Below are 12,141 nucleotides of genomic sequence, written 5' to 3' on the forward strand. Positions count from 1 at the left end.
TAGCCTTAACGATGGAAAAGATATCTGACTGCCCCAGCCACTCGTCCCTTTTCATGAAAAAAATGACAGTCCTGAAGTTCAGTGGAAAAATCAACAAAGGAACTACATTTAAAATACTTTTGGCGGCTGCGTCACTCTTTACGGTCTGTCAAGCACAGCCATTGTATTTAAACGGATTAAAAAGCTGCTGGCTAGAACGGTCGTGAGCTGATCTTAATGAAATATAAATTGCACATTTCTAACTGAAAATACATAGCAAAGCAGTTTAAACACAAGAAAACTAAATGCGAGGACAGGCGGGCTGGCTGCAGTTGACGAACAGCAATAATCACCCACCAAACCAATTTTGCTAAACTCATAAACAGCTTTAAAGTTTGAGCGATGTACTCACTGACAGAACTCAGCAATGATTGAATAATACGAGTCATCACTTTCAAGAACCCTTTCTTATATCCCTCCTCCTGATTTTGCTTTATTGTGCTAATAATGAGAGTCCGAACCCGAGAAGGAGGCAGACATCAATATCGTGTTTACCAGGAATGCTTCAAAATAAGCCTTTGTGTCAGTTTGTTCAAAAGCTACTGACAATGCTTTGTCCATTGGTGTGCCTGGCATAAAAAGATCATTTCCTTTGTTATTTTATATTTTGTACTGCAAACAAAAGTATCAAGGAAGAAAGATTACAATACAACTTTTAAAAATTTACGTTGATCAATCTTTGGCTCTGACAGTAGAGAGGTGTAATGTTTTCTCAGGCACATACTTGAGTCTTGAAATCAAAGACCATTGGACACGCATTTATTTTAACTAACATCCCAGAGACAGGCTGCTGCTTTTAGTTATTGCAGTTTGCAACTGTGAAAGCATTTTCAGATTTTAAATACATGCCAACCAAGCATGGCAGGGTGTTTGTCTTCTATTTGGTTGTCACTAGCCACCAATAAACACACTTCAGTTTGCAGTTTTTGCGTTAGACACCTTTGAATTTTTGGATGATATTTTGCAGTCAATGAGAATGGCTTTCACAAAAGTGTGGTTTTTAGAAAAAGTTTTGGCAAGTAGGTTCTGAGGCTAGTCCGTAGTCCTTAGATTAGCCATCTACCTGTTCTCCGTTCTCTTGTAAACGAAGACCTAACTAACACATCATAGACTGTTGGTCCAGTATTTGCAAGTGGATACTTTAAGCTTCTTTCTTAGCAGCAACAGGCGTTAAAATTCATTTTGTACTTGCCAACATTTAAATTTCTAGGTAACCTTTGTATATTGTGGGTAATAATTTTTACCTTAAATATGACATGCATGTACTTTTGCTATTAAAAGTTTAAGATTCACAATTACACAACATTCATCAGAGACTATTTTTACCTAAGGAAAGACTTATTTTTTTGTTCTCAACTGTCATGAATTATATAGGTCTGTGTATTGTATAGTAAACTAACATGACAATATTTCATCAGTGTTGGTCTTTTTTTGTACTTAGTTAACAGTTTGTCTGAAAGCATCTTTTGAAAGACATTACACAGCTTGACCACTTCCTGGTGTCACCCTTCAATTTGAGTAGACATAATAGGTCATTAGCAAGGATTGGTCAGGTTCCATTTTGACCTTTTGACCAGGTTAAACAAAGATGGAAGATTGTCTTAGACAAAATTGTCAAAAATAACAATTCTATCATTATTTTACACATAACCTCGAAACAAAACCGAGGAAAAAATCAAGATGAGTACACACTTATGTAGCTGAGGTTAAGTTCTTTCATTTAGAGAGATGATAACTACATGAATATCATTGTTTGTTATTGATTTAGTGATATGAAATAACAAGCAATGCTTGTGATTTAGAATCTTCTTTGTGAAAGAAAGATCGGAATGAGGATGACTATTATCTTTGGACTGCAGCAAAACACAAACTACAGAAATAATAGTATACACAGCAGAGCTCCATACTCGCAGGCGGTGTTTTCAGAATAATAAGACATTGCCCGACTTAACTGTTCTTTCCAGAGTTCTTTCCCGATGTGAGGTTGAACATCATGCATCATATAGGAAGATTGTTAATTTTTGCAAGTCATGTTCTGAAAAATTCAAGCAAGTTTAAAATATATATAACATCATGGATGTCACACTCTACATGAACTGAATCAGACTTCTGTCGCCATTCTTCCCTGGGTTTGTTTACATTTCTATTATTATAAGCAACCAAAAGCTTTGCATTTAATTATTTATTTCTCCGTGTATTCCTAAGGTGTTATCCGTTGTTTTCTTCTCTTATCCAACAGTAGTTACTTACCATGGGACTTCTTTCATGAAAAACTCACACAAATACTGGACTGTGTGCATGAACGACTGAAACAAAACATCAAGCTATCACTTTACTTTTCTTTCTTGTTTTCGCCTTTTGATTAATTTTTTATTTTCTGTATTCCTTCTTTTTCTTTCTTGTTTTCTCTTTTTTTATTACTTTTTGTTTTTCTTTATTCTTTGCTTAGTTTCTGTTTCTCTTCAGCAAAAATGAACCTGATACCTGATACGATGTGATTACTTCAAGAATGAAAGAAAAAGTTATTCCTAATCCCGAATACTATTAAATTTAATACTGTCTTCTGCCTTTAAAAAACATGTACTGTGAAATATTATACTATTTATACAGATTTCTTGTGATAGCTTTGATAAGTAATATTATTCGTTTAAATCATGTTAATGCAATACTTGCCGTTCTAATTCAATATAAAGCTAAAAAATCTTTAATAGGAAAAACTACGATACATAATTTAAAAGTGATTTGATGTAACAAACCGATCTCATGGCTTGCATAAAGTAGTTTCATGTTGCAAAGTCTGTGCAGGACATCGTGGGCAGTAACCGCGCCAGCCAGTCCTGAACACAAGACGAGGCGGAGACATCACGTGATCTTTGCACATCTCATCACACACATATGTATATACATTTAACATTTATCAGCTTTTGGCTCTGTCAGACACAGGACGGTCTAAATCTGGAAAGGAACATCTTTTTATACATCAAGTGTCCTAAACAGATTCAAAATGTCCATCTTTCTCTGGATGCTTTTTCCTTTCACTACTGGTGAGTAAATTGATTGTTCAGAAATGTTCCCAATAATAAATGACATTTAAAATGTAAAAATGTTTGCACTTATGTCGAGAGACATATCAAAAGTTGTAGGTGATTGCATTGCAAGGTTTAATTTCCAGGTCTGGAGAATGTGGCTCTCAATAAACCCGCGCAGCAAGTGTCGGTGTATGTAGCAGCCAGCAAGGCAGTGGACGGGAACACAGATGGCGTGTTTGCTAATGGCTCGTGCACGCACACGCGGACCCCAGTAGAGGACGTCACTTGGTGGAAGGTCGACCTGATGGGAAATTTTCACTCGGACCGACTGCTGTGGTAGGTAGTTTCCATTTAAAATGCTAATTTATTTTTGCAAGAAGTTGAAGAAAAAATCTGTTTTTCATTTGGATAATAACTGAATAAGCGTAACGTCACTATAGCGGAAACATAGGTGCGCATGACAGATGTGTGACGTAACAAGCTGTTTGTGCATCGGCTAAAATTAGGTCCGGGCCTTGTAAAATCACATCACTTAGGATTTCACTTTAAGGTGAGGGTTAGGATTAGGGTTATCAGGTTAGGGTATCAATTGGACTAGGAGACAATGTAACCTCACTTCTAATGGTTTTAATACGCTATTTATGTCTTTGAATGTACCATTTTATTCGTTCGTTCAATCGTTTGTTCCTAACCTCCTTTCAGAGTCAGAGTGTGAGCCAACAGCAAAGAAACTCTTTAAACACTAGCTTGCTTTGTTGCAGGCAGCAGGCTTAAGAACTTTCAAGTCCGAGTGTCACTGACAAATCCAGTGACGTCCCCTTTCAATGAAGGTCAGCAGTGCTTCAATCGTACTGATTCAGTTCCCAACTCGGGAATCAAAGTGAACTGCACTCAGCCAATCATAGGCCGCTACGTCAGCTTGTTGAAATATAACCTCGAGGTTTTGACCATTTGTGAATTTCGTGTGTTTGCGGACAAAGCAGGTATGACTTCTCCATTTTCGTTTCCTGTACGTTATTCTGACAATAAAATTTAGATGACTCTAGTGTAGCTTTAATCTAGAAAACTATTCCCCAGCCTTTAACTTATTCTGTCAGGAAAGAGAAAAAGTGGTGTCAAGCAGCATAAACGTAAATAACAACCAAGTCTTAAAGACAGAAGGAAGGAGATGTGATGGTCCTCTTGAATGTCTCGCCCAAAAACAGAACCAAAAAAAAAAATAAATCTCCCTCTCATCGCATTTTGTTATTCCTGAATAGTGGCAGCATTTTAAAGCTTCAAATGAAATAAAAAGTCATTAGTTTTAACAACAGAGAGATTGTGTTGTTTTATAATTATTATTTATTTTATTTTGTTTCATTTATTTTTATCTGATAGCTAAAGGGGGATTTATCAGTAGTTGGAAGAAAAAAAAAATCTAAGAAATGTTTGTAAGTTTTCGCGATGTTTCTCTTTGTTTAAACGAATTTTTCCAGTCGGTGGGATCGGATGTTTACAAACTTCTGCACATTTGACATCTGCTGCTGCGAACTCAATCACGACATGTAAGTCAGTAGGTATTGAACTGAATGCAACACGTCTGGGGGAACTGAGAACTGCGTAAATAATATCTGAAAAGGCAAATTATTCTCTATACAATTATCAAAGTTCTTTATGAACGTTGGTCTAAGGAAATATCACACACACACAGACAGAAAGAAACCAAACTTTTTTTAATTGAGAAGACAGCCGTTAACAAGAACTCTGTCCCAGTGAGCAAGATGGTTTGGCCTTCGTGTTCGTGCATGATGCAAACCATTCTGATTCAGCTCTGTGCAGAATATTAGTAATTTTCAGGCCAATATTTATTGTATAAGTAAACTATATTCACGCATGATGTTTACTCTGGAAAATATATTTTTACTTATTACAGGTGTTTATTCGCTGTTTATGGACAACTCTCGAGCTGTCGGAAAAGCTTATAAATCGTTTGAAGCCGTTTCTGCCGCCAGATGCTCAGTGAAGTGTGCGCAGACCGACAACTGCTTCGCCTTCAACTTCAAGACGTCACGTGACGCAGCCAACAACAGTGTGACGTGTGAGCTGCTGCTGGGGTTCAGTGCGTTTGTCCCATTCGACGAGCTCAGAGTAATTCAACAAAGTGGATGGAAAGTGCTTGCGCTCAAGTGTCTGTAATATAAGTCTCGCAGTTTTCCGGTATGTCCAGATGTTTGTGGTTTGCTTTCAATGGAGATGATTTGCGACAGTTTCTTCCTGACATTGATGAAGTTTAGTAGTTTGAGAATAGTAAGAGAGAAGACCCATGGAAATATTTTGGTCTTGTGTTGTGAAAAGTTTTAGTTTTTTCGTCTGACAGAATCGCTTTGTTCACATCGTAGACCAATGTATTGCGGCGGCACGCTAAGTTCTACTATATGTATATATCTTACATACACCGCCTCTTCGGACTACATACACTCGATACTAGCTCAAAGAGGATCTGTCTAGAAGGTAATGAAAAAATAAAGTATAGCATTATTAAAGAAAGATATCACGTTTAATTGATCAATATATTTATAAATGACTCCCCAAAAGACATAATCTAATAAAGATAATGAGGATGATAATGATACAAACCAAGAAGTGCACGGTACATGTATAAATTATTAAAAGAAGTGTAGAAGTGGTTGTCTCTCCTAACTGAATGGAGGAGGCTGAGCTCTGTTGTATTTTTGTCTTATCTGATGTCTTCCTCGTGATTGTGAATGTTTTTTGACGGTCCTGCCATCGTGGGTGTGGAATGTGGAGCCTCTTCGTTTCGTTGGCTACAGTTACTTTTCGACATGTAGATGACAAACGGTTTAGTGATCTTCATGTCCGTTTGACCTTTGTTGATCAGTGACCTTTTGCGTGAGCTGGGACTCATTCGTCGTTACAGTGGAACTGGTGCCGTCTGCTGGATGTTATATTTAGAACTGTGTTTACTATGGAGTGTACTCCGACATGTTTGATGTGTGTCCTGGGGACTGTATTCTTGTTGTGTGTAGACGCTGACCTTTGGCCTGGAGTACCGTCATTTTGTTGTGACGTCTATTTATTTTCACGTCATACCATCTGTCATTAGTGAAGCATTCAAAGGGGAGATAATGCTCTATACAAGCCCATTGTTGTTAATTTTTCTAGACCAATATTTACCGAAAAGCAAGTTTTATTGTCAGCTCCCTCGTCCTCCTATTTTTTTTTATGTACGACTGGTGGATTTTAATTTTCGTGGACAATTATTAATTACTCAGCAAAGTTAACAAATCATTTTGAGCTTTTTCCACCGCCACATGCTAACCTGCTTTCTTTCATGACGTCAGCTGCGACGTCAGATGACAGTGACTATGTGTTCCTGTACCCTCTACACCTTTGACCCCTTTAGCGAGGTCAACATCATTTTACCAAATTCGAGACCAATGTTTTTGATGAGGAGATTCAAATCTTGGCTATTTTCTAGAATGATCATCTCTTACAGTTTGTTGTGTGGAACATAAATTAATCTAAGACCTTTGTTTACTGTGTGGCTGTGACATAGTGCAAAAAACCATGAAATATTAGAGCGTCCTTCTTGTTTTGGCTCTTGCTGTCACTCTTTCTTTGTCCTGTCACCTAATACACATGTCGTCGTCCACACTGACTGGGAACTTCCCAACCAAATTCACACTAGTGAGAGGGGACCAGCTGGAAGGCGAACTCCCAACAGATCACCCAGTGAGTGGTAACCAACAGCTGGAAGTTTTCACACTGACCGGCTTTTATTATGCTCTGAAAACCCAGTCCGATCGAGAGGTTGATTTCTGTTGGGTCAATATGGTGGACTACGCCATTCTTCTGCACTTTAAAGAACCTATATATCTATAAAATAATCACTCATTATCACTCAGAATTAATTATTATATGATCTGTCAATTATTGTTTCACGTGTGATTTCTTTTCATCCCTTTCTAAGACTTTTAATAAAATGTATTTGGTCTTTGGAATTCTTTGTTCAAATCGTTTGCTATCTATCAACGAAGGTAATCAGTGGTTATTACTCAGTACTATTATTATATGCTCTGCTCATTCTTGTTTCACATACTATTTTTCAGCCCTTGTTAAGCAACGTCTAATAAAACCGTATTAACCTTGTTGACTATTTTAGGGACTTCTATGGTATTTGCTATTTTTGCAAGTGTGCAATAATAATAATAATAATAATAATAATAATAATAATAATAATAATAATAATAATAATAATAATAATAATAATAATAATAACAATAATAATAATAACAATAACAACAATAATAATAATACCCTGATATTTTTATTAGGGAAAAACCACAGCACCAAAATACACACATATATATATAATGCTAAAGATAGCAATGATGCTTTGTACCCCACATACAGCATACAACAAATATAAAAACATAGCAAGATGAAATTATCTCTGCAGATTACTACTTATACTCCATCTCATGCACATTAAAAGCAAACAGGTGTAAAGACAAAATTCAAGATTCTCTGTGTGTGTGTAGGTGATTTAGGAAACAGATTGAAAATGCTTCCTAGATAGCAATAATCATAATAATGAAGATATCTACAGCGCTGTTTAAAAGATTTGCTCAGTGTGCTTTATATAAATAATATCTAGACCGAATCACCAACAATCGTGCCCCCATATTCGCATATAACAGACACGCTCCCTTTTACAACACAGTAAAATATTCAGTCTCTAAGTTTTTTGTTTTAACAAGACATCTAGACAATCGACAAACAGAGAGGAGGGAATAGGACCGAGGTTACATGTTTCAGGCCTGCTACTCAGACAGATTTCCTTAATCAACTGTTAACTAATTAACTGTTAACTAATTCTACTCTTTCTATCAGGAATCTTTACAGTTATGGTCTTTAATGAAAACCAAGTAAAAAAACCTGGTTTGGTCGAGGACTGTCGGTATTCATTGCTGGCCACAATGTATTTGCCTGTTAGAAGCCATTTTAAATAATTTTCTACTGGGAGGTCGACAGGTACCGCTATCAAGACACGTGTGATATTTCAGGTCTGTGCTATTATTTTGCAGGTCGGTCCAATGAATTTGTTCATGGTGTGAAACAAAATTATGCTGTCAGACGAACAAAATGAAATCGCTCACCAAACAAGACCAACTATTTCAATGGGTATTTTCTCTTACTATACTCAAGTCACTAAACTTTATCAATTATAAAAAAGAAAACCGCTGCAAGTCATGTCCATGTAAAGCAAGCCATACTCATGAGGATATAACCTGAACTTGTGAAACTCATATTACAGGAACCTGAGAGCAAACACTTTCCAACCATTTTGATGAGTTACACTCATCACATCAGTTGGGACAAACGCACTGAACCCCAGCAGCAGCTCACACGTCACACTGCTGTTGGCTGCGTCACGTGACGTCTTGAAGTTGAAGGCGAAGCAGTTGTCTGTCTGCGCACACTTCACTGAGCATCTGGCGGCAGAAACGGATTCAAACGATTTGTAAACTTTTCCGACTGCTCGGGAGTTGTCCATAAAAAGCGAATAAACACCTGTAATAAGTAAAAATATTTTCCAGAGTAAACATCATGCGTGAATATAGTTTACTTATCCAACAAATATTAGTCCGAAAATAACATTAATATTCTGCACAGAGAAGAATGAACATTTGTATCATACAGTACTAATAAGGTTCAACAATGTTGCTCGGTGGGATCGAATTCTTATCTACAGTCATATTCTCAATTTAATAAAAAAATTTATATATATTTTCTTCAACCAACTTTTAAAAAGTATTTATATATCTGTATTAAGAATGGCTCGTTGCATTCAAATATTATATGCTCATTTCTCATCATCCCGGAGTTACTTACTACTCATTGAGTAATGACCCAAAATATGTTCTATTTATTGTTCTATTTATATAATGTAAGACTTACATGTTGTGACTGAGTTAGCAGCAGCAGATGCCTGCTGGGAAGAACTTTGGAAACACCCGCTCACTGTGATTAGACAATGGTTTGGTTGCCTCAGGACGTTGATATCTTTTATTTTGAAAGAGTGATATCTATTTTTAAAAATAAGTGCGATAAACCACAAGTTTAAAATGTTTTCCCTGGTCTGAGAATGACATTGAAGAGAAGCATGGCGTCCTCTAGTACATTTAACATGTCTACAAAGACTTGTACAGCGCTACCTGTCCACTCTCCTAAAACACAAGTTTAATCCTTCGCCGGCTTATTTAGAGTAAAGCAAATAAAAATGAACACGGTCATACCTGCTTTGTCGGCAAACACACGAAGTTCACAAATGCTCAGAACTTCGAGGGTCGCTTTGTACAAGCTGACGTAGCGGCCGATGATTGGCTGAGTGCAGTTGACATAGAGACCGGATGCAGGGAGTAGGTCTGTGCGATTGAAGCACTGCTGACCTTCATTGGAAGGGAACTTCACTGGGTTCGTGAGTGACACTCGGACTTCAAACTTCTGTAGCTTATTGCCTGCATCATCATCAATCATCATCAATCAATCATCAATCAATCAATCCATCCATCAATCATCCACCAATCATCCATCAATCATCCACAAATCATCCATCAATCATCATCCATCATCATCATCATCATCATCATCATCATCATCATCATCATCATCATCATCAATCAATCAATCATCATCATCATCATCATCATCATCATCATCATCCCCTTAGCAATAATAATCCATAGAGTCACCTGACCGTATTACAACTAACTCTTGCCAGGATTGTGTAGGGTGAGAGAAAATAGTTAACTCTTGGAGGTTACTGGCAATTTTTTCTTTTGTATGTTGTTCTCTTGCCTTGATTAGGTTGGCGTTAATTTAATATGATGATGTGGTATGGTCCCACGGACATATGTCGTCAGGTCTATGAGATTACAGGTTTAGAAAAATGACATTCACTTATTCCTTCTCTCACTCGCTCGCTCGACCATTCAAACCCACTTACAGCAGTCTGTCCTCGCAAAAATTTCCACGCTGGTAACCTTGTAAAACCCCATCAGATCCACCTTCCACCAAGTCGTCGTATAACCTTCTGGTGTTTTAGTGTGAGTGCAGGAGCCATGACCAAAATTGCCATCTGTGTTTCCGTCCACTGCCTTGCCTGCAGGCGCGTAGTAATTCTGATATTCTGACACTTGCTGAGCTGGTTTATTCAGCGCCACATTCTCCAACGCTGGAAATCAATCATTAAAACATCTTTAACTTATCTGGTATTTTTTAAGTTTAGCAATTTAATATGCTTTAAATAACAGCTTTGAGTTTGTTGCAAGAGGAATATCAAACAGTGCGCTTAAAATCAATCTTGACTTACCCATGATGGTAGTCAGACTAGTCAAGAAGAACAAAGACATTTTGTTTCGAATGTGTTCACGAATCTTAATGCTTTTATATCTGGACCATCCCATGTCTTTCAGGGTAAGAAACTGATGGATGTTTGCGCCAGCTTCTCCGTGAACACTCAGAACTTGATGCAAAAATACCACGGGATGGCTTTCTACGTCCAGGATTGGCTGAGGCTGTTGCCAGGTAGAATCTCCAAGACAGATGAGAATTGTACCTAAAAGAAAACTTGAATATGAGTACGACAACCTTACATGTGCCGGCTAACGAAGCGTTTAAAGCCTTAGTCTGGCTCCAGTGATCTTTTATCAACATGTATTTTCCCACAGTCGAGGCGCGTTCAGTATTTATGATATATAAAAAGAACAAATAAACAATCTGACAGTTTTACCACTTTGTCTGATTAGAAATTCCTTTACTTTCATTGTCAGCAACAGACTACACAAATGGATGATAAAAGAGAAACTAGGTTGAAACAAGCTGGTGTCAGGGCAAGAATATTCTGCAATAGATTATGTATTCACGTGTGAATAATTCAGACAGATGTGGATGGCAGTCAGAAATATTGCTTCTATTGATTGCAAGCTTATGTTCTTGACTTCGCTGGACAAGAAATTTAATGATCTCTGTCACACGTGATACAAATAACTTCTAAGCTGGTGCAGATGCTGCATCATGCGTATAGTTTCCAGTCCTCTGGCTTCTTTCAATGGTCACCACGGCTTCTTACAAGTGCATCTGATCAATGGCTTAAACTTTAGAAGAATGTACTTGTCAAGATTTAAACAAACTTGAAAATAATTCCTTGCTACTGGGTGGACATAACATCTTAGAAATTTGCGGTGTACAATATAAAATACTGAAGGAGATATTGTATTAAACCGGATTACAATGTGTTGTGCACAATCAGGCAGCTGTGCAAGGTTCTGATAAAGTGCACATTTTAGTGTAAATAAATCATTGAATAATAACCAATAATATTTTATATACTTTTTATACTTGCATTTCGCATATTTCTCCAGTTTCTTCCTCTGCTCTGCGGCCTTGCAGCAACTTCTCTCCGTAAAACAAAAGATTTCTTAGATTAATCGTAGCTTAAGGTTGCACGACTACATGCAGAATTAATTATTCGACTGTCTGTAAACACTTTAGATACTTACACTATACAGCCAGTTTGTGCACACAAATAGGCAGTTGACGAGTCTGTGAAGGATAAAAGAAGAGAGGGAGAAAGGATGAATGGAATGGATGGAGGAATTAAAAGAGGCAGACATGACACAAAGGGCGGATGTAAGAGAAGGGAAGCTAGAGCAGGGCAATATACGGTAGTAAATACTTTAGATACAAGAAAAGATGCTGAGCAATGATTTTGGGTGAAGCTGTAACAAATGAAAACTACCTGAGTGTGATACAACCATTAGAATCAAACACGTTAAACCAAACAAGAAAGACTTACAAGACAAATATATGTCTACAATATTTTTGTAGTTTTGTTCATGTTGTCAGAAATCGTATCGATACCTGTTAGTATTTTTGATAGCTCAGCCTTGGATTGGTGAAAAAGGAAAGTGAGATAGAAGAAAAAGGTTCATGATCAGGGTAAAATGGAGTACGAAAACGACAATCATTTGAAATTCCACCCAGGAGAGCCGCGTTTGTGAGCAGACAG

At 37.3% G+C, this 12,141-nt stretch overlaps 1 protein-coding gene and 1 long non-coding RNA gene across 2 annotated transcripts; one reads left to right on the forward strand and one right to left on the reverse strand.

The window, feature by feature from the left end:
- Positions 1–2,806: 2,806 nt before the first annotated feature.
- LOC112554113 lies at positions 2,807–6,974 on the forward strand. Its single transcript, XR_003097201.1, has 5 exons — positions 2,807–3,083; positions 3,212–3,404; positions 3,830–4,051; positions 4,544–4,612; positions 4,981–6,974. It is a non-coding gene; the product is annotated as an uncharacterized LOC112554113 (long non-coding RNA).
- Positions 6,975–7,451: 477 nt separating this feature from the next.
- Positions 7,452–10,952, reverse strand: LOC112554225. Its single transcript, XM_025221904.1, has 6 exons — positions 10,864–10,952; positions 10,444–10,689; positions 10,078–10,305; positions 9,368–9,589; positions 9,030–9,092; positions 7,452–8,642 (listed from the first exon to the last, which is right to left on the reverse strand). The coding sequence occupies exons 1-6, from the start codon at positions 10,895–10,897 to the stop codon at positions 8,380–8,382; spliced, it is 1,056 nt and encodes a 351-aa protein (XP_025077689.1). The 5' UTR covers positions 10,898–10,952; the 3' UTR covers positions 7,452–8,379.
- Between the last annotated feature and the right edge of the window lie 1,189 nt (positions 10,953–12,141).

The sequence above is a fragment of the Pomacea canaliculata genome, linkage group LG13 (genome assembly GCF_003073045.1).
Source record: "Pomacea canaliculata isolate SZHN2017 linkage group LG13, ASM307304v1, whole genome shotgun sequence".
NCBI lineage: Eukaryota > Metazoa > Mollusca > Gastropoda > Architaenioglossa > Ampullariidae > Pomacea > Pomacea canaliculata.